The following is a 23,153-nucleotide window of genomic DNA, read 5'->3' as shown; positions in this document are numbered from 1 at the left end:
TGTGGTTTGGCGGCGAGGAAGCATGACGTCTCGTGGGAAATAATGGGACCGAACATAAGCCTCCTGCCTCTTCGAAGCGGACTATATACAGGGGGCCCCGTCGGTTATGTGGACGATGGTGGATGTGAACGCACCAAGCGACGTGATGACGTGGAGAGACCGGGATGGTGTTGGGGGGACAGGGCCTCGAAGGCGAGCGTCATTCCGAAGAGTGACCAGGTCGTGGCGACTCTCCAAAGCGAAACCTTGCCAGCCAAGCGGGGAGATCCGCATGGACACGGACATGGGACTCTCAGGGGTCGGTACTCCTTCAACGAGATCCCGACATTCCCGCGCCGTTCACCAACCTCGATTCATGCCAACCAGTATCACCACCACACGACCATCACCAAGGAGGAGGAGCCTGCTGAGCAGCGTGGCGTCGGTGCTATGCTGTTGATTTCCAAGGGGCAAGTTTCTTTTTGTGACTTGAAGCCTGGCGGCCTAGTCAATATCTTCTTTTCTTCTTTTCTTCTCCCGAGATCCCTTTGATCAAGGCTTTTTCCTGGGGGTTTGTTTTGGGATGGGTGGTTGGTCGGTTCGTCCTCGGAAGCGGTTCCGGAAACTAAAAAGCGAAGTCACAACACTGTAACTGGGTTTCTTCTGGATTGGTTTGGGCCGGGCGGGGCGCGGGGAGGCGGATGAGCAAACAAAACAAACGCGGTAAAGAAGGCCAAGGGAAAGTTGGCCGGATGGACGAGGACGTGCTCGGGGGGTCACGGTTCGTTGTTATTGTTGTTGTGTGGTTGTGGTTGTTGTTACCCGGGTCGGTCGGTGTTGGGTTGATTGAATGTGTTTCTCCATTGGGTTCTAACTACTACTCTAGGGGGGTCTGGCGTTGGTACATACATACCTATAGGACAAGATAGGGATAAGGAAGGGGGCGGGTTGATGGTGTTGTGTTTTTGGGAAGCATATTTTTCTTTTCTCTTACATTTTTGTCTCTTTTTCTTTCGAGAACCCGATTTTCTTTTTCTATCTGTTTCCCTTGACTCTCCTTGGGACTTCCATGACACATCCATAGGTAGCTTGGGTTTCATGGTTTGGCGTGGTTGAGAGTTCGCGTTCATCTTTCTTGTTGAAGATTTACTGGCTTCTCTTTGATCTCTTTTGGACCAACTTAGTTGGCTTGTCATCGTCACCAGCACAGTACCACGGAGAAACGAACCTTGCCGGAAGAACAATGATTATTACGTAGTGAGTCTAGGGGGGATCAAGGAGTGTGTATATGCTGGGGAAAGTTGGGAAACACCCGGATGTAAAAAATATACCGTGATGCCACCATCTAGAATGCGATTTTGCGCCCTATTACTTGATCGTTCAGTATTGGTTGCTATTGACCTAGCCCACCATCAGGCCGGGGTCAATAATAGAGAACATTTGGCATGGATGGGCATCAGGTTTCCAACAACAGTACCGGCGGCGGCTATCGCAGAGAGGATCTAAAACTAAGACATGGGGCCAGAGTTAAAATGGACTGTGTTTAATAACGCTATCGTACGTGGCCAGACTAGACTGGAAAGCAAAGCAATCGACATGAAGCAAAGGCAACAGGAAACCCTCCTATCCCACCTGAACCCGTCTCGTCTGGCCTGCTCCCGGTTCTGTGCATTCATGTGCCTCAGATACGGCACCTTTGCAACCAACCATACTCATCATACCCTGCGTCAGAGACACGAAGCAAAACCGGCCTGCACAACGCAGTTCAACGCAGCCGCTATTAAACTAAGGGGAGATACCACGGGCGAACTCATTTACTCCTTGGCAAACCACTCGCCGTTGAGCCAGCGGTTCAGGAAATCCAGCGAGTTCTCGGGCTGGTCCATAGGCACCATGTGGCCGGCCTGGTAGATCTGCATGAAGGTGAAGTTGCCCGAGGACTTGACCTTGCCGTACTCCTCGCTGGCGCCGGCGAGCTTGAGGTCCTTGACCTCGGCCTTGTTGAAGGCCTTCTGGCCGGGCCACTCGAGGGCCTCGGTCCAGGCGCGGTTGCCGAGCCAGTTGCAGATGTAGTCGGCGTCGCCGGCGTAGATGAGGACCGGGATCTCCTCGAGGATGCCGGGGACAAGGCGGTGGAAGGGCTGCATCCAGTCGCCCTGGAAGAGGAAGTTGCGGTTGATGTCGAAGTTGCAGCTCTCGTAGCCCGAGACCTCAGCGCCCAGAGCGTCCATGACGGATTGTTGGTTGAGGTAGTCGCTGATGTAGCCAAGACCGCTGTAGCAGAGGTTGCTGCTGTCCTCGCACTTGCCGCGGATGTCGTAGACGTTCTGACCCGTGCGCTGGTACGGGCCGATCAGGGCGTTGTTGCAGTAGATGGAGGCGGGCACGCAGCTCCACACGCTTCCGCTCTGGTAGCAGCTCTCGATGAGGGAGGTGCAGCGAGGGAGAGCGCGGTCCATGCTGGCGCACTCCGACTCACTGAGGACGGCGGGATAGCCACCCTCGCCGCAAGCCATGGGGCGGAAGTACTGGTACTGGGTCAGACCGTCCGTCAGGCCGTTGCCGATGAGGATAGACTTGAGGTTGATGTTACGGTCCTTGTGAGACAGAATCTCGCTGGCAAAGACCGGGATGTAGTGGCCGGCATAAGACTCGCCAGCAATGTGGAAGTCTTGCTTGGCATACTGAGGGAACTGGTGGAAGAAGAGGGTCAAGAGGGCGTAAACATCCTTGCCAGCAGCGACCGTGTTGCTCACGGAGCCGCCCGAGTATGAATAGCCGACGTTGACCGGCTGGTCGAGGAAGATGACGCTGGCGTTGTTGTTCCAGCTGAACGGGTTGTTCACAGGCTGGAGCTTCTTATTGATTGACGAGGGGCCAAGTTCGAGGAACAGGCCCGTCAGGGACGAGCATCCAGGGCCGCCGTTCAGCCAAAGGATGACGGGGTCGTTCTCAGGGTCATTGCGCGACTCGAAGAACCCTAAGGACAAACATCAGCATGAGGCTGAAACACAGACAGTATGGGGAAAGGAAGCAGGGTGATACACACAGTAGAACAGGTGCTTGTCGTTCTCATTATCATCGAGATAGCCACTGTACTGCTTCACGGTGTCGATGCCCAGCACGGAGGGATCAACAGCCTTGACGCGCAGGTCGTAGCTCTCGAGGCGGCCGCCGACCTTGCGGTGGCTCTGGCCGTCGGCGTCCTGCACCCACAGCTTCTGGACGTCGGCGCCCTTGACCACATGGTCCCAGTCCTGGCGACGGGTGTGAGGCTTGGGCTTGCTGAACCACGAGCCCTGCTTGAAGGCGCTCTCTGGGACGAGGAGCTTGATCTCTTCCCAGACGGCCTTGGCCTCGGCGCTCATGGTGCCAAAGGCCTTCTCCAGCGCCTCCAGAGGAGCGCTGGCCATGTCGCCCAAGGAGTCAAATGACTCCGAGATGGGCTTCATGTTATCGAAGTTGGAGAGCACATGTTGGGCCTGCTGGTGAAACGACGCCGAGGCGGCGCCGAGCAGCACTGTGGATGCTGCGATCCTCATGCTGGGCGAGAATTGGGGGATGTGAGTGGTTGGTTGGTTCAGAAATGGAAAGAGACGATCTGCAGATGCAGGAAGAAACGATGGAAAACAGATGGGATGGAGGGAAGATGAGGAAGATGAAGTAGGAGAGAAGAGAGATGGAGGAGGTCGGGATGTCAAGCGCTGAAACAGCAGGAGATCCAGGTCACAGGGCGCAGGCAGGCATTGGTTGCGCCTCGCGCCGCTATCAGGGTGTCATCCTCCGTATCTCACCGGTACCTTGCAGTTGGTGGTCACGAGCGCCCAAGAGTGGGTTTCCAAAATACAAACATATTATTCAATGTGGCGCTAGCTTATTGTGGATGTAATGTTTATTTTGTAGCAGGTAAACACTCAGCCAATTGCCTTCCTTATCCCTGTTCCACCAGCTGCGTCATCGACGTGGACAGCGGTGGCCAACAAGTGCACCTTGTTCGCCTCTAGTGCAAGGCGGTCAAGAGAAGACTCCATGATCCGTGATGCGTCTATGCGTCTAGAATAGTTACCGTCAGTACATTCGGCGAATAATTTCCAAGATTCATCAAGACCCCGGATTATTGATGTGGCGGGCGCAGAAAGGTCCATGAGCTGTCGCTCTCTGGGGCCAAACAAGGTCCAACCAGTCGGGAGGGCCTTGCGGAGGCGGCAAGATCTCGCCAAGCGGGTCCTCGGCCGCCGCCAGCTGACTCATTCTGAGATGGACATGGCTCATCGGTCTCGTCAGTCGGGACGAGATCTGCACCGCGCGGGGCACGTGCTTGATAAGAAAATCGAGCCCCTCCTCTGAACATTCATCAGCAACAGCAACCAGCATCCAGGGTTCGGGTTTGACTTTCTTGAAATTCGAAAAAGTTCGCCGATATTGACGGCGTTGACTTCATTTTCGTGCGCTCGGATCTCAGCCAAGCGTTCAAACCGATCCCATCCTTCAGCCCCGTGTTGATGATTTCCAGAGGCAATCCCCCACCGACGCCATGGTGATCCAACAACCCTCCGGGCAGATCAAGCTCACCAACGTGTCGTTGGTGCGGCTCAAGAAAGGCAAGAAGCGCTTCGAGATCGCCTGCTACAAGAACAAGGTTCTCGAGTGGCGCTCCGGCATCGAGACCGACCTGGACAATGTGCTACAGATCCACAACGTCTTCCTGAACGTCTCCAAAGGCCAAACGGCGCCCTCCGCCGAGCTGGCCAAGGCCTTCGGCAAGGACGCCACGCTCGACGACATCATCCTCGAGATCCTGAAGAAGGGCGAACTGCAGGTCGGCGAGAAGGAGCGCACCGCCCAGCTCGAGCGCGTCCACAATGAAGTCATTTCCATCGTCGCCAGCAAGCTCGTCGATCCGCGGACCAAGCGCGTCTACACCCCCGGCATGATCGAGAAGGCCCTCGACATGCTCAGCTCCCAGGCGCACCAGCTACAGCAGCAGCAACAACAACAATCACAAGACAAAGACAAGGACAAGGGGGCCAACACAGCAACCAACACCCCGTCCACCACCGTCCCCGGGACGCCCAACAACGAACCCGCCTCCTCCTCCGACAAAGCCGCCTCTTCCTCCTCCACCCCCGCGCCGTCCACATCATCATCATCAAAATCCTCCATCCCCACCTGGACGGGCGTCACCACCTCCAAGTCCGCCAAGTCCCAAGCTCTCGACGCCATGCGTGCTCTCATCTTCCACCAGCCCATCCCGGTAGCGCGCGCTCGCATGCGCCTGCGCGTGACCTGTCCGACTTCGGTCTTGAAGCAGGGCGTGAAAGCCGCCAAACCCGCCGAAGGAGAACAGCAAGGAGGGCAGCAGCAACAAAAAGCGACAGTCAAGGACCGGATCCTCAGCTTTGTCGAGCAAGTTGAGAGCCAAGACGTGATCGGTTCCGAGTGGGAGGTGGTTGGGTTTGTCGAGCCTGGTGCGTTCAAGGGCTTGTCGGACTTTGTTGGAGGGGAAACCAAAGGGCAGGGGAGGGTTGAGGTCTTGGACATGGCCGTTACACACCAGGATGATTGAAAAGCAGGCTCGCAAGGCCGGTTATGTTGAGAGAACGTTGGAGATCTGATACCCTCCTGTTGTGCTGTTGGCTTGTCATGTGGATTTAGATACAGGAGATAGATTCCACCCCTGGGTCGGCGTTGGGAAATCAAAAAAACAATGAAACAATGGAAGGATTTGCAAGTGGCACGTCCGACTACGGTAGGACCAAGACCAGTCAGGGCATGCACAGTCGTTACGTTTTCAGATCCGCATCCTGTATTGCCGTGCTGTGTGCATCGTAGGCGGGCGGTGTTTTTGTATGTTTTCCCTGAGCAATCCAGCGAGTTCCCTAACGAATTGCAGAGATGTTCGCAAGGTAAGAAAAATCAACCCGTCCCGTCCATGACCACCCGTAACCGTGGGATGATAACGCCCGCCAGAACCGCCCCAGCAACAGCCGTGCCCCACACAAAGATGCCGCACGCCCCCAGCAAAACCGCCCGCTTTTCTTAACCACCCTTCTTCTTGGACACACCGACGGTCCGGCCGCGGCGACCAGTGGTCTTGGTGTGCTGGCCACGGACACGCAGGCCCCAGTAGTGACGCAGACCACGGTGGGCACGGATCTTCTTCAGGCGCTCGAGATCTTCACGGAGCTTCGAGTCGACACCGTTGGCCAGGATCTGCGAGTCCTTGCCATCGACGATATCGCGCTGCCTGTTGAGGAACCACTATAGCCAAACTGTCAGTACGCCGCTCGCACGGGAGAGGGAGGGGAGGAGGGGGGGGGGGTGCATGGAAGAAGGGTGTAGATGTAACGTACAGAGGGGATCTTGTAGGCGGTAGGGTTCTGGATGATGGTGACGATGCGCTCAAGCTCCTCAGAGGTGAGCTCACCGGCCCGCTTCTTCAGGTCGACATCGGCCTTCTTGCAGACAAGGTTGGCTAGGACGGCGGTCAGTGAATGTTCGTAGGAACCGGGTGCGCCGATATCGTTCGGCTCGGAAACACGTACAGTAGCGGCGGCCAACACCCTTGATCCGGGTCAAGGAGTAGACGACCTTCTGCTTGCCGTCAACGTTGGTGTTGAGCAGACGCAGAATGTGGTTGAAGTTGCTCTAGACGCATCGTTAGCTTCCTTGCCCAACTACCGATCACAAGCCACCCTCGTGTGCCGTTCGCATTCTGCTGCCAACTAATCTCCTGGACTGGTTGAGAGGAGGAAGTCGTGTAAACACGGGTTGAGAGATTGGAATCCGAGCCGTTCATGGTGTTGCTTCAGGTGTTGGCGACCCCATGCTTCCAAGCCCATTGTATACCAGTTGATTGTGTTCCCCAGAGATATACGAAGTACAGTCGTTTGCTTCGGTATGGTCGATTGATGTCTGTTGTCTCGAGAAGAATCGTTGTCCTTGCTGTGCTCGAGATCGCACCTAGTCAAGCCGGGTCGCCGTCGCAGTCCAGGAATCGGTTGGCAGCAGAATTGCGACGACAACGAAATCAATACTTCTAGAGGATCACCTCAGAAGCAACGTACCTTCTCGCCCGATACGAGAGACATGGTGGGCAACTTGGTGGTTGGCACTCGTTGCTGTTGACTTGTCCGAGATCGTGGAAAAGAAGCGCCAGTAAATTTGTGCCGTGATGGGTTTTCGAATTTCTGTGTGGTCACGTGGAGGGGCAAGCGGAGAGCCAGCCGCAGGGCCCCGCCAAGACCGCCAAGAATGCATAACCCTAACCCTTTGATAATTTTCGTCTGAACTCAGCCGCCAAACTTGGGAGGGTCGCTCGCCACACTTGAACGCCATTCCGGACAGTCTCCCAGCACATACGACCATACCCACAAGAGAATTCGGGATCCCGTCCGCTCTCCCATAGACAAGCTTGTGAGGGCTCGAGTAGTAGTTGGGTCGGTGACGACCAGCGAATGCCGAGTGTTGTATGTTTCATTCTTTTGTTGATCTTCTTTTTCTTTGTAGTTACCCATTTCTCCTCGCAGTCCATCCCTCACTTCCCTCTCCACGATTGGCCTTGAGTTCCAGGGACGGCAATCGGACACTGCCACACGCGGAATCCATTACCGTCGGCGGGCTCGGTGCTTGGCTTTCCTCGCCTCTTGGCGAGCCCGAACTGCCCCTCCTTCCAGCGTGGCTGACGCAGATGGTGACGTGAGCCGGAGGGTTGCCGCATGAGCAGACCATGTCGTCGACGTGTTGTTGGAGCTGAACCCCGGAAGCTAAGAAGTAACCCCCAGATGAGTTGACGTTTACCCATCCCCCAACATGCAGTAGGTGGGCGGTTAGGTCTATCAGAAGATGCGCCGGCTCCCATGAATGCTGCATGGTCAGGCAGCGGCTGAGCTCCCGCCAGGTACGCCAGTCATTTCTGTGTTCCTGTTTGCTGTCTTCCAGGTTCCCAAGACGGGCCATGCCAGTCAGCTTGGAACACAGGGTGCGGCGCCTGACCCCACCACCACATGCTCAGCCTTAGAAGAGGTGCTGGTGTTTTAACTTGACCTCGAGGTCTTTCTTCTTCCGTCTCTACCATGAAATAATTGTTTCCCTCACTTTCCAAGATCTCCGTATCCTTGGATCTCGGATTTCCCTCCCTTTCCATAGCACGGCGATCTGGTGCCAACGGCCATCGTTTAATCCATCCTCCGAATTTGCTGAGGCAGCCCAGACTTCATTATCCCTCGATCCTCCTCAGCGACTTCTCTCCAACCTACCTGCCTCCATTCCCTGGGGCGTTAAGATCCCCAAAATAATATACCAGGGCCTCCCAGTCGCCAGTTACTGCTCCAACGCAGACCGTTTTCGTTTTACAACATGTTAGACGAAAACCTCCCCACCTTCCGGCTAAAGCCATCGACGGACAACCCACACTCAAGCATTTACTATCTCACACAGAATGGCTCGGAACCAGTCCCGGAGTACGTCCTGAGGCGGCCCGACCCGGCCCTCCCGGAATCCAAGAATAAATACGCCATCGCTGTGTGCGACCCCTACAATGCCGATGTTGTATACGGCGAAGTTGTCGTTGAGCCGGCGTGGGTGCAGCCCACCTTGTCAACGGCCGAAATACGCGCCCAGGCCCAAGGCACCGCCCCGGCTGCACCCTCCGCGGCCATTGTCCCAGACACGTTCACCGTCCAGCTGTACAACCCGGACCAGTCGGTGTCAGTCAAGTTCTTTCAGGGGGCGTGGGCGAAGAGCGACACCTGGGAGTTTGAGCTGCCTGTGCAGTCCTTCAAGATGCCGACGGCGAGCGCAATCGACCGGGAGCAGAAGGCCGGTCAGCCGGCGGTCGCCGACCTCTCGCCGCGCGTGATGTTTCGGTGGAAGCGCGACGGCCTCCTGAGCAAGGACATAACGTGCTACTTGTCCGGGCGGCGTATCGGCGCCCGCAAGAACCGCGATCCAGACATTACCGTCGCCATGTACAAATCAGGGCGCGAAAGTGCGCTCACCTTGTACCAGCCAAACATGCACCGTGTCGAGGTCGAGGATCGCAAGGGACTCGAGATTGTTCTTCTGCTGGCTTCGGAGGTCATCAAAGACTTGTGGCTAGTGCAGAAGCCTGACGTGTTCAACATCGGCGGTGGTGCGGCCGCAACAACCCGCAAGAACAGCCGTCCGGCCGTCGCCATGTCGGGCGCAATCCCGGGACCTTCGACGCAACCTAATGGAACGACTGCGTCCACATCAGAAGCGGCGGCCGCGGCCGCAGCAGTCCCCAAACCGTCGAAGAAGGGGCCTTCGGATGAGATAGACGAAGAGACCAAGAAAGTCATTGCCATGGTGCAACAGGAGGAGCGCGAGCGTGAGAAAGCTCGGATCGCCGAGGAGAAGCGTCTCAAGAAGCTTCGCGAAGAGCGAGAAAAGGAGCGCCGCCGCCGGGAGGCCGAGGTTGAGAAGGAGACTGAGCGGCTGCGAAGACTCTACGGTGTCGAAGGCCAGGAGCTCCCATCCGAGCGGCCCAAATTGCCGCCTCGTCCACCGCAGCAGCCTCAACATCAGGCAGCTCCGCCGGTTCCCCCGCCACGCCCTGTCAGCGCGGGACCATATTCGCAACGACCTGGCTCCTCGTCGGGTGGGCATGGACATGGGCATGGACATAGCCAGGGTAACTCCCCCAACCCGGGCCAGGGGCCTTTCACCATCCCCGCGCTGAATAGCCTCTGGAAAGGCGCGTCCATCGGGCTGCAGACGTTGCAGACTCAGATCGAGAAACACCAGCAAACAGCATCAGGGAGCGGCACGAAGCCGAGTAGTGGGAAGAAGAGGTCAGATGATGATGGCGGGAGGCTCAGGAGGAAGAAGAGTTATTGATGGCAAAGCGAGAACCGGATTTCGTTTGCTATCTGCTCATTGGGGATTTGAAAGTTTGGATCTGGCATGGGCAACATCAGGAGTTGGGGCGTTTTGGAGACGACGGACGAACGAGCAAGCAGGCCATCGAGTACTGGGCGGGTTTCTGAGTACGACATGTTGACTAATACATGCATAAAAGACTTCATTGTAGCACAACCAAGATACACACCACAGCGGAATTTAGGATCACAACATCATTTCGGGGGCTGGCGTATTCAGGCATGCCGCATTATGTTGTTGATCGTGTTGCACATATTACCAAGGCATGTCTCCCCATCTATGTATCTCGATCTCATGGGAGGGATGACGATAGGTGGAGCTGCTGTGTAAACCATACTCAGCACTTATCTCGATTTCCTCCGATGATGCGTCGTATGTCCTGCTGTGTGTGGCAGGTAGATTGCCGGCGGCCTCCTTCACCAAGCACTAGCCATCCGGGACTCAGCACTCCGAGCCCTTGTTTCAAGATCGCTCAAACCTGCAGCCGCGGTGGTTCATGTCAAGTGTGACCCTTTTAGGGTCATGTATGGAACCTGGAGGCTCAGCTCATGTACCTATTTACTAGGGAGTTGTTTTGCCGTTTCTCATGGCATGCAGCCCGGGATCTTTCGAAGTCTCACAAAACATAAAGTTCAGACGTTATCTGATGGTAGCAGGCCAGGAACATACTTGATGTTGTTGTTCACACACAGAGCAGAGTCCAGCTCGGCCGGGCCGGAGCAGGAACAAGATGAAACGCGGGGGTGGCCCACAGCTTTCGAAGCACCGAAGTGGACGCCCGCCGCAGACAGGGACTCGGGGGCTGTTGAGGGTGCCCGTCTGGTTTCAAACACTTCCCGGAAAGGTTGTGAATGGTCAACATTTCTCGTGTCCAGAAATGGGGTTGCCTCATCAGTCGGCGAACATATGTCTTCGATCCAAGGGGTCAGATCCACCACCACATGAATGGAGCATGGCGTATGTGGCCGAGGCGTTGTTCGAGACACAAGACTTCCTCGTATCACCACACGGTACTAAGTAAGGAGCAAGAGTGGTTGATTGCATCGTATGGAAGCTTGTTCTCAGCTCTGGTCTGTTGTTTCGAGTTGGGACGAATGATTGGATCGCAGATTGATCTTGAGATACAAACCGTTATGTTTCAGATGGCAACTACAGCGGGAAGATGGAAGCAAGGTCATAACCAGGTACTATATCAGATGAAGGGGCCGAAGACATGTTCAAAAGGAGTCAAGATGTGGTGGAAAACAAGAAATGATCATTTTGGAGTTGGAGCTCGGATTGAGAACCACAACCGTTGTGGCTGTTAGACGTGGTCTTGGCTGAGTCTTAGGCAAGGTTTGGGAACCAGGATGAGATGGAGATAGCTTCTTGATCTGTGAAGATGGGCTCTTGATAATGGACTGTGATAGTTACCTTGTCGATGGGTCCATTGGAATCCGGACGAGATTATTACGTCGCTTCGATGGATACTTTGGGCTTGGCCAGTAATCATGTGTTGGAAGTTGACCTCGGGCAGCTAAGACTGCATAAGGTACCTATGTATCTGTCTACCTGCAACTGTTCCTGACAAGCAACGGGACGTTGTGATCGGTTGACCGTTGAGAAGATGTCAGCACCTGGCGGCGGCTTGTCGTCACCTAAGGTCCCGCTCCGACTCCCTGGTGCGTGGAGGCTTGTTGTGGGACGGGAAGATGGTCGGGAACCCTGGGAAACCCTGGGAACCCTGGGCAGCCGGGGCAAGACAAGAACAGCCAAGGACAGCCAGGGAACCAGGGGCGGTGGGGCCAAGCAACCGCCCGAGGGGAGTTCTACGCTAAACCATTTTAAGACGAGGAGCCCACTTCGAAGCGGGCAAGCGAGCGGCTACGAGAGCAGGAAAGCGCAGCAAGCACGGAGCACAAGAGCACAATCGACCAGCTGGAACCTCCGCCCGCCATCAAACGAACCTTTCGACACAATCCTACCTTGGCCGAGCAACCTGCTAACCACCGGTCCTCATCCGACAAAATACCTCTCTACTCTCCCACCTCGCCGCTCCCAACATCCCTCTGCCATTCGTCTTCCGGTTTGAAGGCTCGCCAGGCACCTCGACGTCCGCTCTGCCCCTTTGCCGGCGCCACCCCCGCCTCCGCCTCCCGTCCTTCTTGGCCTCGACGACGAACCCAGCCTAACATCGGTCCCAGTCCGTGGGGTTCCACGGAAGGCCTTCTCCTGTTCCACCACTCGCCGAACCCCAAATTCACAGTAAACAACACGACCGGCTGCTGCCCGCTGCTCAGCATCTCTCAGCATCGACGACCCCATCCAGCCTCTTTTTTTCGTCCCGAGAAACACGACATACCCCCGCACACCGTCTTGCTGGTCTGGCCTGCAGCAGCCTTGCACTCGGCGCTTGTTTTGTCTCGACCTCTCCTAGCCGTCCTCTCCCGGACCGCCTTGCCGGGCCAGTCTCGACTGCGCCGATACTCTCTTCTTCTCGGCCCTCGCCGCATCCTAGGCCGTGAGGGCCCATTCCCGCTGCGCCTGACGCGCCCAACTCAACCATGAACTTTGATTCGGGAACCGCCTACGCCGAGTCCGACGCCGACGACGAGTACGAGCGTGACGTGCACGGCAGCTCGCCAACCGCCACCGACGTCGAGACCTCGCCCATCGATTCAGATCCTCCTTCCGCAGAGCACACACCTACCAGCTATGGCTACCGGTCCAATGTCGACCGCCTCCCCGAGACTCTTATCTCCGAATGGACTGCTGAGGAGTGTGCCGATTTCATCGCCAGTATCGGTGTTCAACAATACGCAGACAGGTTTTTAGGTAAGCCCCTTACCACTGCTGGCTGGCTGCTTAGGTCTCGTCGCCCTGCTGACAACCCGTTCTCCAGAAAATGAAATCGTCGGCGAAGCCCTCGTCGCTTTACACCATGAAGACCTCAAGGCTATGGGAATCAACAGCGTCGGGCACCGACTGACCATCCTCAAGTCCGTCTACGATGTCAAGAAGGCACAGGACGTCCCCATAGAACCGGACCACTACATGCCTCCAAGTATGTCATAGCAATTGCTGACCTTCGAGATCCGTCCGCTCGCACAGCTACTAACAGTGAACCCACAGCTGCCGAAGCGGAGGCCCAGACAAACTTCGCGACTCTAAAAGACATCAAGCATCTTGTGGAACAGCTTAGACTTCGAGACGAACGGATAGCCTTATACGAGCAAGATCTTCGCAGGTTAACCGAGGACTTCAAGCGGCTGCGCGAGGATGTCCTTCCGGCTCTACGGTTGGTCAAGGACGCCCAGCAACCTTTGCCCGCCGTCAACAGCGCCCAGGCCTACGAGTCTACACTGTCACCTCCGGCGCCAACCCCCGTCTCCGCTGGCCAGCAAAGCGCAGGCTTAAAACGTCAATACTCGACCAAGAAGATCATGCTCGGCAACCCTCCCAAGGCCCCGTCCCCGTCACACCTCCAAACCACCCATGACCGGTCCATCGTCGAGCAGGCTCTCGACCCGGCCGGCGCGGCCGAGAGAGCTGTTCTGTCGTCCTCACATTTGGCCGCTATGAACGGCGCCGCAGGGAACTCCACGTCGCCCGCGTACTCTCCCAACATCCCCTCACCGACCTCGCCACCCTCGAGTATGATGTCTGGCCAGACGCTTGGTGCCCGATCCTACCGCGAACCGAGCGCCCCATCCTCCTCAGCACGCTCCACCTACGGCAACGACGACCATTACTCCGGCAGCAGCAGCCAGACCGGTACCGCCGGAAAGCCCGTCACTGCGCCGCGCCGCCTACAAACGCCCAACCCCGAGACTCCTGGCAGTTCCAACAACGCGTCGGTCGAGATTTTCAAGTCCTTCCGCGTCAGCATGGACGATCCCTGCTACAAGGTCCTGCCCGCTGCTCTCAAAAAGTACCAGATCAACGCCCCTTGGGACCAATATGCTTTGTACATTGTCTATGGCGACCAGGAACGTTGTCTCGGCCTCGACGAGAAACCCCTGATACTATTCAAGCAGCTGGATAAGGAAGGAAAGAAGCCCATGTTTATGCTGCGCAAGACGAATAACGCACCGGCCGATTCCACGAATGACCCGGCCAGGGGGGTATCCACGGCCCCGTATGACCCGCCAGGTGGTATCATTTAAGAGTCAGATGGAATGGAGCAGGTGTGTTTGAGTAGTGCCGATGTGGAGGTTTGGTTGAGCGTCGTTTCTAGGTGGGGGAAAACCAAGAAAATCTGGCGTCATCTGGTGTAGGATATCATAGGGCGGAGTTGGGGTCGTTGTTGAAGGAGTTCAGGACCTGGTGGTGGCTTGCTAGGTAACAACGTAACAGGGTCTGTTGTGTGTGTGCGTGTTTGGGAAAGAGGGAGAGAAAGCATCTATGGGGCGCGCATGGGATGGGTGTTTTTGATTTGTACGCAGTTGGTTGGTCTAGTCGGTTGGCTTGAGTCAGCAGTTGGTTGCCTGGGTTGGAGAGATAGCACATGGAGGTTGCTGTATCTCTTGCCATCTTCTGCCTCTGTACACTTGTATCCTTGTCTGCTTGATGGTTGGCTGGTGGTGAGATATCATCGAGATATCATCAGCAGCTTGAGCAAGTGATCAAGAGGTAGTTGACATCGCAGTGGGCAAGGAGGGGTTCATACTTGTTTAGCTGTCCTTCTCCTTCTCTTCTTGTATCGAATGGTTGATCTTTGAACCATTTGCAGCAGTGGTTGGTTGGGTGTTTTGTTGTCTCATGTTGGCTGTGGGACGAGAGGAAGCAAACCAGGTAGCTTGTCCGAGGTAGATGTACCGTATGTTGATTGTTGTCACACATGAAGAACGCTGTCTTTTCCAGGATATGTCAGGTAAGTACGGACTATGGGGTTACTTTTAGAGCCTGCTTGTGCCAGTGTTGGTGTTGGTCTACACAGCCAAGCTGGTTCGAGCTCGCCCGTTGCATGTGAGTTCACGCTCCGGATATTTCAGGGGATCAGCATCCTGTGTATATGAGTAATACTGAGCAGACACCAGAGTCACTAATCGAATGCCCGGGACGGGAAGGTTATTAAAGCAGATTACATTGATTTACCGGTGACGGTGCCCAGTTAGGCACATCGAATGCCGGCGACACATGGCTTGAGGTATATCATACAGGCAATGCCAGAGTAGAGCACGTTTCTCATGAAACCCAGCGCCAATGTGGTATCCTCCATGTGGTACTCCTCTTTTTCCCTTGCCCCATTCCATGTTCTGTGCCCTTTGATGCTTGAACTCATCTCTTGATACCGAGGTATCTGTCTGAGTGACCGAGTATCGGACTCAATGCCGAAACCATCGTCGAAGTCAATGTCGAGCTTAAGGACGAAATTAATGGTGAACTCGGCGAATTCCCAATGCCGGAGTTGACGGTGAACTCGGTGGTGAACTCGATGTCGAACTCAAATGGCGAAGCAAGTCGAACTCAAGGCAAACTCAACGGCGAAGTCAACGTCGAACTCGACGTTTTCTCTCGATGCTCCTCCTCTTTTCAAGAGGCTCTCACAGAACATCCGACATGCAACGCAAGACTAACCCCCCACTATCTCACAGCGCTGTCTCTCCACCTCACCAGCAGGGCAAATCTCAGTGCCGACCCCTGCCAGTGGTGGGCTTGTTCCTGGCCGTCTCGAGGGTGGCCTTGAAGTCCTGATACAGGGCGTTCAGGACGCCGTTTCCGTCCCAAGTGCTCAGGATGGAGTCGACGAGCTTGTAAACCTTCTTGGGCTTCATGCGCTCGCGCTTGGCCAGGCGCTCGGGGGTCATCAGGCCCTCCTCGTGCAGGCGCGTGTCGACCCAGTCGAGGAGCGCGTGCTTCCAGTGCAGCAGGTCGTGCGCCGTCTGTGCGTTGGCGCTGCACACGGCGCCGACACGCCACTCGGTGGTTTCGGGTTTGATGGCGTTGCCATCCTCGTCGATGTTGGCGTTGGAGTCTTCGCTGCTGCTGGAGTCGTCTCCGTCCTCGGAGGAGGAAGATGAAGAGTCGCTTCCGGATTCGACGGGGAGGAGGAACAGCTCGAGGTTGGCGGAGTTTTTGTAGTAGGCGTTGCCGGTGAACTTCATGAGGTATCTGGGGTAGACAAGCGTTTGTTAGTGATAACCTGTATAAACAATCCAAGATGGAAAGGAAAAGAGATGCAACTCACTTTGCCGGATGACCGCTCCGACCACAAGCATCGCAGCGCTGAGAACCGAGCCAGTCGCCCTTGGGCAGCTCCGTGCTCACATAGTAGGGTCTCGCACGCAGCGCCATGTAAAAGTCCGTTTTCCAGGCGGATGAGGCGAACTTGGAGTCAGCCAGGCCGCGGACCTCATCGTCGAGCCTGCGCCAGGCGATGCGGTAGAGCGAGTGGCTCTTCTCAAAGCCCGGGTTGAGCTTGAACTGGACGCACCATTCTATGGCGTCCCGGAAGTGTTCGCGCAGGGGCTTGTGAGCGTGAGACGTGAACTCGAGCGGCATGCTGGCGTAGACCTCGTCGGGCACGCCGAGGGGCTCATCGCCGTCGTCGACGACGAAGGAGTCCATGTCGTCGCCGTCCACATCCATGGCATCGTCGTTGTCACCGGCGTCATCGGATTGCTCGCTGACCTTCTTCTTGGTCGCTTTCTCCTTGCCTTTTCCTTTGTTTTTCTTGGTGGTGTTTTGCTCCTCCCCAAGGACACCTTCCTCGTCATCCTCGAACTCATTAAGCGCAATGTTCTCCGAGTCGGTGTCGTAAAGGCCCTTGGCGGGCTCGTCGTCGTCATCCTCCTCCAAAGACTCCTCGTCGCTCTCGTTGATGACCTCGCCGGCGCGCTTGCGACGCAGCAAGTCAAGCGCCTTCTCCTTGCGAGTCATACGCTTCTTGGCTCCACGGCGGCTTCGGGTTGACGGCGGCGCTGCCATCATCTCAATGTCCTCATCATCGTCGTCATCATCGTCCTCAGCAGGACGGTTCTGGGTGCGTTTGATGGGACTGGAAGCCGCAGCACTTCTCGAAACGAGCTTGCGACGTTTGCCGGTGGACGGAAGAAGGGGAGTATCGTCACTATCGTCACTATCGTTGCTCTTCTCCATCTCCGTGACCTTACGGCTCCTGCGACGCGTAGCTGGGGTGACGATCGGCGAGCCGTCGTCATCGTCGTCGTCGTCAATGTCGTTTTTCTTGGCAACCGCGCGCTTCTTGTTCTTCGTCTTCTTGGAGGGGAGCGGCATATCGTCGTCCTCGCTATCGTCAACCTCCTTCTTCTTCCGAACCTTCGCGGCCATTTTGGTCGATTTCTTCGGAGTCTCGCTGGCTTCCGAGCTCGAGACAACTATGTGGTCGGTGACTCGCTTCTTCTTGCTTTTCTTGCTCTTTGTGGCGGGAAGTTGAGCGTCGTGGTCGGTTTTGTTGTCGGTTTTGTCGCCGCCGGTTTCCGAGGTCGAAGCCTGGCGGTGGGTGTTTTGCTTCTTGCCTTTCTTCATGGAAGGTTGAGACGATTTGTCAGTTTTGTCGTCCTCAACAGCGCTGCCTCGGTCATCCGACGAGTCATCTTCGACAATGGTAATCGGCTTGGCTTTGCCCTTCTTGCGGCTAGAGCCGCTCGGCCGTGAGGAGCCCATGAACATGATGGGTTGATTGGCGAGGAGCTGTTGCTTGTGTGTCGTCTTGGAGGTGGAAGCGGGAGAAGAGCTCGACGGTCCAATTGCGGGAGAAAGGACAGAGGAGGAAGCAGGCGCCGAGGTTGTGGGATTCCGCTTCTTGGGAGTTTTGATTGTGCGCTTTGTGGGAGGCAGCCCTACAAAATTCAGTCAGCGAGCGGGTCACTTCCGCAACGTTATCAGCAACTCATTCGCATCATTGTCCCGCAGTGTCCGCATGTTGTTCGCAGCAATGCGTGGAACATCCTCGCAGAATCCTCTCAGCATCCTCGTAACATCCTCGCACATCCTCGCACATCCTCGCAACCTGATGCCCGCGACGTCCAAGCGGTGCCCACGGCAATGATATCCGCGACCTTATGTTCTCGACAATGCCCGCAGCATTATCCGCGACATTAGACATGCCATTATCTAAGCCGTCCGCGACTTTGCTCGGATGGAGGCAGTTCTTGGAGGGGAAAGTGAAATGAAGCCGGGGCTAGAGTGTAGCTAGTGTGAAGTATGAGTGTATCTTGTCAGTTCCAACTTACCAAGGGCGGCCTCTATCGTTTGCTGTTTCTCCCTCTTGCGCTTCGTCATTGTTGATATTTGTATAGTCCTAAACTTCCAGGTTAGTAAAGAAACAACAGTCTCCCATTTTCGCAGAAACGCTTCGGCCGGGCGAGCGAAAGAGATCCAGGCTGAACAGTGAAAAGATCAGGCGATCATGCCCTGTCTTATTCCAGACCTTTCGGCCAAATAAAGAAACGGATAGGATGAATGTCACTCGTGGCTATCAAGTCCACGACTGAAGTTACAGAAGAACCTTGTCCCAGAAGACCCAGTGACACATATGTGTCTCAAGTCCAATCATGAGACCAAGACGTGGGAATCGATTCGAATGTAATGAAGGTCTGGTCACGGAAGTTGAGTAAACATCGGAACAATCTCCACTCACTATACGAAGGGCTCTGTAGGAGTAGTGAGAATATGAGTTAGCAGCAATATGGGACAAATGAGGCTTGTACGCCCCGAGGCATGTAGGAGAGATGAGAGGAGTGAAGAACAATGGATGTGAGAGAGGGGCTTTCAGGAGAACGTGTACTTACGTGGACAGCTAATCGGCGACAGGGAACTAGTGACGCTATTAGTATGCCCGGAGTATGTGAGGGAGAGTTGTAAAGAGTGAAAGGATGGATAAAAGCGAAAACATTAGGAATGAAAGTGTCGGGAACTCGAGGTGTGAGAAAAAGGGGTAAGGAGTGGGGGACAGATGAAGAGCAGGTGGGTGAGTGAGAGAGTGTGTATGTGTGTAAGAAACAGGACTCGAGGTAGAAGCACTGACGTGAAACCCGAGCAGCTACCTACAGAGCTGATAAAGACGTTAGTAGCCTGAGGTGTGAAGAAAGGTTATGAAGTAAAGACTGGATGAAAGGAAAAAAGGTCGAGATGGGAGAAATAAAAAGTCTACAAAAGAGCCGAGCAGCAGTATGGGACGGTTGGAAAATGCTGGTGCGCCTAAGGTGTAAATAAAGGACCGTAAGGATCGGGTGGCGAATGAGAGAAGGAATTTCAGGACTATGAAGTCGGCAGTCCCCGTGTGTGAACAACGTCGCAAGGAGATGGATGAGATCGAGAGGAGGTGTGTGCGTGTGTGCTCCCAGCAGAACACTACTTACGTGAACACTAAGCCGTCATACAGAACTGATAAAAAACGTTAGCGCGAGCTGGAAAGATAAGGTTGCTTGAGGTGAAAAGATGGATGAAAGCAGCACGTTTCCGCAGGGCTGAAGTTTCGGCACGACTGAGGTGTGCCAAAACAGAGTGTGAACATCGTCCATGGTTGAGATCCAGGTAGAAAAGGGCGTACTTACGTACTAAACGAGCGGCACACGGAATCGTTGACGTTGTTGTGTGTGAGGGAAAAAAAAATTGGTCACGAAGAGATGGATGGAGAGAAAGAAACGCTCGAGACAAAAGAAGTTTGTTAAGAAAATATGCCCCGATTAAAAAATCTCCAGCAAAAAAGTGAAGCTTAGACCACCAAAACATCCACCAAAGTGCTTTGTTCACCTGATGTTGTAAAAGTCGCTTGAGCAATGATCCCAGTTCCCAACAAACCCCGAAAGATGACGCGTGGAGGTCCTTTGGGACGCGTGAAGGTGGACGTGACCTCACGTGACCTTTCAGTCAACGTCCCACTCTGAAGACTCACGTCGAGACATCGGATGAGTGTTACCCATTACAGGATTGTTTGGTGTAGTATCAGATAAGACGGATGGGCAGAAGAATATCTCGTTTTGTTTTCGGATATTACATATCAGATTAACTTTGGGGAGCCAATCTCCATGGGATGGTAGCGCAGGCAGCACGTCCCAAACCTCTCCTTGCTCTGAAGGCATGGAGGAATACAAGTCAATCGCGACATGAAATGGGAAGAGGATACGAGAGCAAACCTCCTCAACAGCTGGATGATGCTACTGTACGAGTACATGAGATTGCCCTTCCCAAGACCATGATCTGGCAAACGTCTCTCGACCATGCTCCGGATCTGTTTGACTCAGCTGCCCTGGACATGTAACACGTGGAGAAGCACCAACATCAACCCATCACCTCCAATGAATGACCCTAAGAGCAGAAGCATTAAGTTCAATAAAGTGAGGTATATGTTTAGTCTATGTATCAGGACCATGCCACGCCAATCCCCCATCCCTTGCCATCCATCATCATTAAGAAAACTCCTCATCATCAGCTCATCACAATCCTCAAGGAACCCTTTGCTCAACATCAGTTGTCCTCCCAACCCGTGTCTTGTCCAAGTCAGCGCCTCGGACTCCGTACATCGAAAATTATGTACTTGAAAATACATTAAAGCTCGGGAGGCAGGGGACAAGGTGTTCCTCTTCTGAGATCACCCCGCCGGCTCCAAGAATGGATATATTAACCAAACAAAAACTCAACAGCGTCAGCTCCCCTCACACATGACAACCCCTTTACCGCAGAGGCATCTTGGCATCCTCCACGCCACGGGCAATCACATCAGCGAGCTTCCAACGCGGTGGCTTGTAGACGCCCTCGAGGCCGTTTGCCTTGCGCCACTCGGCCTCCATCTCCGGGGTAACGCCCTCGGGAAGAGGATCCTGACCACCGGCAATGCCGGTCGAGTACTTGAGCTGGAGGATGTCGCCGACCTCATCGCAGGCAGCAAGGATGCGGTCCATGTCTTCCTTGTTGTGGGCGGCCGAAACGCAGAAACGAGCGCGCGAGCTGATGAGCGGAGTAGCCGGATAGCCGACGACGACGACCGAGATCTTGCGCTTCAGCATCTCGTGGCTGAAGGCCGACATCTTGCCGGGGTTGTACAGCATGACGGGGATGATGGGCGAGTCGTCGTGGCCGTAGGTGATGTAGCCGAGCCGCTTGAGACCGAGACGGAGATACCGCGAGTTGAAGGCCAGACGCTGCAGCCGCTCCTCGCCTTGGCCAGGGCACAGCTCACCAGTAATCAGGCGCAGAGAAGACAGGATCTGCATGAGCACAGACGGCGTCGGGGACTCGCCGAGTTGGGTAGCAGCATTAGCAAGGCGCAGACCGTCAATGATGTGCTTCTCAGCAGCGATGTAACCGCCGTTGGCGCCGAACGACTTGGTAAGCGTGCCCATGAGAATGTCCACCTCAGAGGGATCGATGCCGAAGTAATCGCAAACGCCACGGCCACGGGGACCAAGAGCGCCAATGCTGTGGGCCTCGTCGATGTACAGGTAGAACTTGTACTTCTTCTTGAGCGCCAGAACGCCCGGAAGATCAACCATTGTGCCCTCCATCGAATAGAGACCCTCCACCGCGACCAGGATCTTCTTCCACGGGCGGTGAGTACGCGGCTGGCCCTGGGAGATAGCCTCGCGCAGCTTGCGTTCCAGATCGGCCATGTTGTTGTGCTTGAAGGAGCGGATGACGGCACCCGACTGGCGGGCGCCGATGCGGATGGAGGCGTGGTTGAGCTCGTCTGAGATGATCAGGCAACCCTTGGAGACGAGAGCCGGGAAGGTGCCAGCATTGGTGACGAAACCCATCGAGAACACCATGGCGGCGGGCTTGCCAACGAACTGGGCCACCTCGCGCTCCACCTCGAGGACCAAATCCGAAGTGCCCGCATCAGCGCGAGGGCTGGCGAAGCTGAGTCCGGTCTTGCGAACGCACTCCTCGACCGCATCGGCGCAGGGACCTTCGGACTGGGCAAAGCCGAGATAGTTGTACGAGCTGACGTTGAGAGTCTGAGTGTAGGTGCCGGTGTACTTGTAGGTGCGGTTGAAGTCGTCCGACTTGCGGTCGATGAGAGTGATGAAGCGGCCAGGTACACCCGTAGTGGGGCGGGCAAAGCAATCATCGAGGCGGCGCTTCAAGCGGCGAACGTAAAAGTTGTCGAAGTCATCGTTGAGCGGGGCATAGCCGTTTTGGGCCTTGAGACTCTGATAGATCTTCTTGTCGCCGAAGCGCTTGCCGAAGAAATCCCGAGCATGGCCCAAGAAGATGAGAAGGAGGTAGCTGATGTAGGTGGTAAGGACGTAGTAGTAAGGCGGTTCGTCTTCGACTGGAGGCTCGAGCGCCCCTCCCTGATGGGCGCTCACGTAAAGATGACTCTTGCTCAGAAGTGGGCCAAATTGGGCGTCGCGACGCTCCTGTGCCAGAGCCTCGTCGGCCGATGGGGGCTCAAACAGAGTGGTGGGAGTCTCGTCTGTGTCGAGCTCACCGCCAGCGGACGGCGAGAGAGAGATGGTCGGGAGGGGACTTGGGGACGACATTTGTGGCGACTGTCCCTGCGGGCGTGGCGGGGTGTACAGCTGTTCCTTGGATTTGGTGAAAAGGCCCGCGAGACGGTTCTTGGATTGGGACAGTCGCCGCTCTCCCGACCTCTCTGTCTGCGGCATACCGGAGGTCGAAGAGAAAGGGTTGAGCTTCCGAGGCATCGCTAGGTAGCTCTGCGCTGGAGGTGGTGGCTGGAGCAGAAGCCCTTGGGTGCTGAGGTAGTGTGGCTCTGATTGAACGCTGCAGCGACGCGAGTCAGTGTGGGCTTGAGGTAAAATGTTGATGAATCGCTGGTACAGAGATTTTGAAGATGCCTCAAGCAAGGTGCGTGATAAGCAGCGCTCAGGAGGCGGGACACGGCAGAGCTGCCCCTTTTGCGAGCTTCTCAAACGCAAAATACGCACAAGCAGACGGTTCGCCTCGAACACGACGCTGCTTGTCGGGGCCTCTTTCTGCAAATAGTGAGACTTACTTCCTCAGAAAAAGTGCTCGACCGACGGGAGCACAAAGTGGCGGGTAGTGCAGGTCCGGATGGAAACAGGAAACAGAGTCGCTGACGAATGAGAAGCCGCAGTCGATAGCTGCAAGGGACGGACGGAAAAGGCGGCGTCAAGAAGCTGGTGATAGGTAGGGTTGCCGGGAGCAGCTATCGACCGACAGAGAACTCGAGATTCGAGGGTTCGTAAGGAAAGGAAGGGACCTTGCGGTCCAAAAGCCCTCGACCTTGAGGTCTCAACGGCTTTCAAAAAAGGCTGACGGGGTTGGTGTTGGTGTTGTAAGAAGCGGAAAGGGGGGAAGACGGGAAGAAGAAAAAAAGAAGGGTCGGGCTTTGGGCCGAG

The 23,153-nt window shown here is 55.5% G+C and overlaps 13 protein-coding genes across 13 annotated transcripts; 7 read left to right on the top strand and 6 right to left on the bottom strand.

The window, feature by feature from the left end:
• Window positions 1-42: 42 nt before the first annotated feature.
• On the top strand, window positions 43-531 carry VTJ04DRAFT_1185 (uncharacterized protein; the record flags this gene model as incomplete). Its single annotated transcript, XM_069358845.1, has 1 exon — window positions 43-531. The coding sequence occupies one exon, from the start codon at window positions 43-45 to the stop codon at window positions 529-531; it is 489 nt and encodes a 162-aa protein (XP_069223794.1).
• Window positions 532-680: 149 nt separating this feature from the next.
• On the top strand, window positions 681-1,763 carry VTJ04DRAFT_1184 (uncharacterized protein; the record flags this gene model as incomplete). The annotated part of the gene is made up of 3 exons (XM_069358844.1): window positions 681-880; window positions 1,164-1,236; window positions 1,554-1,763. 3 exons carry the CDS (start codon window positions 681-683, stop codon window positions 1,761-1,763), a joined length of 483 nt encoding a protein of 160 aa, XP_069223793.1.
• A 30-nt stretch (window positions 1,764-1,793) lies between these two features.
• Window positions 1,794-3,521, bottom strand: VTJ04DRAFT_1183 (uncharacterized protein; the record flags this gene model as incomplete). The annotated part of the gene is made up of 2 exons (XM_069358843.1): window positions 1,794-2,959; window positions 3,029-3,521. The coding sequence occupies 2 exons, from the start codon at window positions 3,519-3,521 to the stop codon at window positions 1,794-1,796; spliced, it is 1,659 nt and encodes a 552-aa protein (XP_069223792.1).
• Window positions 3,522-4,513: 992 nt separating this feature from the next.
• VTJ04DRAFT_1182 (uncharacterized protein) lies at window positions 4,514-5,545 on the top strand (the record flags this gene model as incomplete). The annotated part of the gene is made up of 1 exon (XM_069358842.1): window positions 4,514-5,545. One exon carries the CDS (start codon window positions 4,514-4,516, stop codon window positions 5,543-5,545), a length of 1,032 nt encoding a protein of 343 aa, XP_069223791.1.
• A 473-nt stretch (window positions 5,546-6,018) lies between these two features.
• On the bottom strand, window positions 6,019-7,070 carry VTJ04DRAFT_1181 (40S ribosomal protein uS13; the record flags this gene model as incomplete). The annotated part of the gene is made up of 4 exons (XM_069358841.1): window positions 6,019-6,240; window positions 6,333-6,454; window positions 6,525-6,627; window positions 7,047-7,070. The coding sequence occupies 4 exons, from the start codon at window positions 7,068-7,070 to the stop codon at window positions 6,019-6,021; spliced, it is 471 nt and encodes a 156-aa protein (XP_069223790.1).
• A 1,267-nt stretch (window positions 7,071-8,337) lies between these two features.
• VTJ04DRAFT_1180 (uncharacterized protein) lies at window positions 8,338-9,840 on the top strand (the record flags this gene model as incomplete). The annotated part of the gene is made up of 1 exon (XM_069358840.1): window positions 8,338-9,840. The coding sequence occupies one exon, from the start codon at window positions 8,338-8,340 to the stop codon at window positions 9,838-9,840; it is 1,503 nt and encodes a 500-aa protein (XP_069223789.1).
• A 66-nt stretch (window positions 9,841-9,906) lies between these two features.
• On the top strand, window positions 9,907-10,555 carry VTJ04DRAFT_1179 (uncharacterized protein; the record flags this gene model as incomplete). Its single annotated transcript, XM_069358838.1, has 2 exons — window positions 9,907-10,145; window positions 10,519-10,555. 2 exons carry the CDS (start codon window positions 9,907-9,909, stop codon window positions 10,553-10,555), a joined length of 276 nt encoding a protein of 91 aa, XP_069223788.1.
• Window positions 10,556-11,897: 1,342 nt separating this feature from the next.
• Window positions 11,898-12,374, bottom strand: VTJ04DRAFT_1178 (uncharacterized protein; the record flags this gene model as incomplete). Its single annotated transcript, XM_069358837.1, has 2 exons — window positions 11,898-12,166; window positions 12,224-12,374. 2 exons carry the CDS (start codon window positions 12,372-12,374, stop codon window positions 11,898-11,900), a joined length of 420 nt encoding a protein of 139 aa, XP_069223787.1.
• Window positions 12,375-12,425: 51 nt separating this feature from the next.
• Window positions 12,426-14,027, top strand: VTJ04DRAFT_1177 (uncharacterized protein; the record flags this gene model as incomplete). Its single annotated transcript, XM_069358836.1, has 3 exons — window positions 12,426-12,696; window positions 12,764-12,925; window positions 12,994-14,027. The coding sequence occupies 3 exons, from the start codon at window positions 12,426-12,428 to the stop codon at window positions 14,025-14,027; spliced, it is 1,467 nt and encodes a 488-aa protein (XP_069223786.1).
• A 115-nt stretch (window positions 14,028-14,142) lies between these two features.
• VTJ04DRAFT_1176 (uncharacterized protein) lies at window positions 14,143-15,418 on the bottom strand (the record flags this gene model as incomplete). Its single annotated transcript, XM_069358835.1, has 3 exons — window positions 14,143-14,438; window positions 15,022-15,282; window positions 15,331-15,418. The coding sequence occupies 3 exons, from the start codon at window positions 15,416-15,418 to the stop codon at window positions 14,143-14,145; spliced, it is 645 nt and encodes a 214-aa protein (XP_069223785.1).
• A 73-nt stretch (window positions 15,419-15,491) lies between these two features.
• Window positions 15,492-18,108, bottom strand: VTJ04DRAFT_1175 (uncharacterized protein; the record flags this gene model as incomplete). Its single annotated transcript, XM_069358834.1, has 3 exons — window positions 15,492-15,975; window positions 16,052-17,666; window positions 18,060-18,108. The coding sequence occupies 3 exons, from the start codon at window positions 18,106-18,108 to the stop codon at window positions 15,492-15,494; spliced, it is 2,148 nt and encodes a 715-aa protein (XP_069223784.1).
• Window positions 18,109-20,126: 2,018 nt separating this feature from the next.
• On the top strand, window positions 20,127-20,493 carry VTJ04DRAFT_1174 (uncharacterized protein; the record flags this gene model as incomplete). Its single annotated transcript, XM_069358833.1, has 2 exons — window positions 20,127-20,181; window positions 20,243-20,493. The coding sequence occupies 2 exons, from the start codon at window positions 20,127-20,129 to the stop codon at window positions 20,491-20,493; spliced, it is 306 nt and encodes a 101-aa protein (XP_069223783.1).
• Window positions 20,494-20,501: 8 nt separating this feature from the next.
• VTJ04DRAFT_1173 (uncharacterized protein) lies at window positions 20,502-22,475 on the bottom strand (the record flags this gene model as incomplete). Its single annotated transcript, XM_069358832.1, has 1 exon — window positions 20,502-22,475. The coding sequence occupies one exon, from the start codon at window positions 22,473-22,475 to the stop codon at window positions 20,502-20,504; it is 1,974 nt and encodes a 657-aa protein (XP_069223782.1).
• Between the last annotated feature and the right edge of the window lie 678 nt (window positions 22,476-23,153).

This window comes from Mycothermus thermophilus (genome assembly GCF_041956435.1).
Source record: "Mycothermus thermophilus strain CBS 625.91 unplaced genomic scaffold VTJ04scaffold_1, whole genome shotgun sequence".
Classification (NCBI taxonomy): Eukaryota; Fungi; Ascomycota; class Sordariomycetes; order Sordariales; family Chaetomiaceae; genus Mycothermus; species Mycothermus thermophilus.
This window is presented reverse-complemented; position numbering and strand designations above follow the sequence as displayed.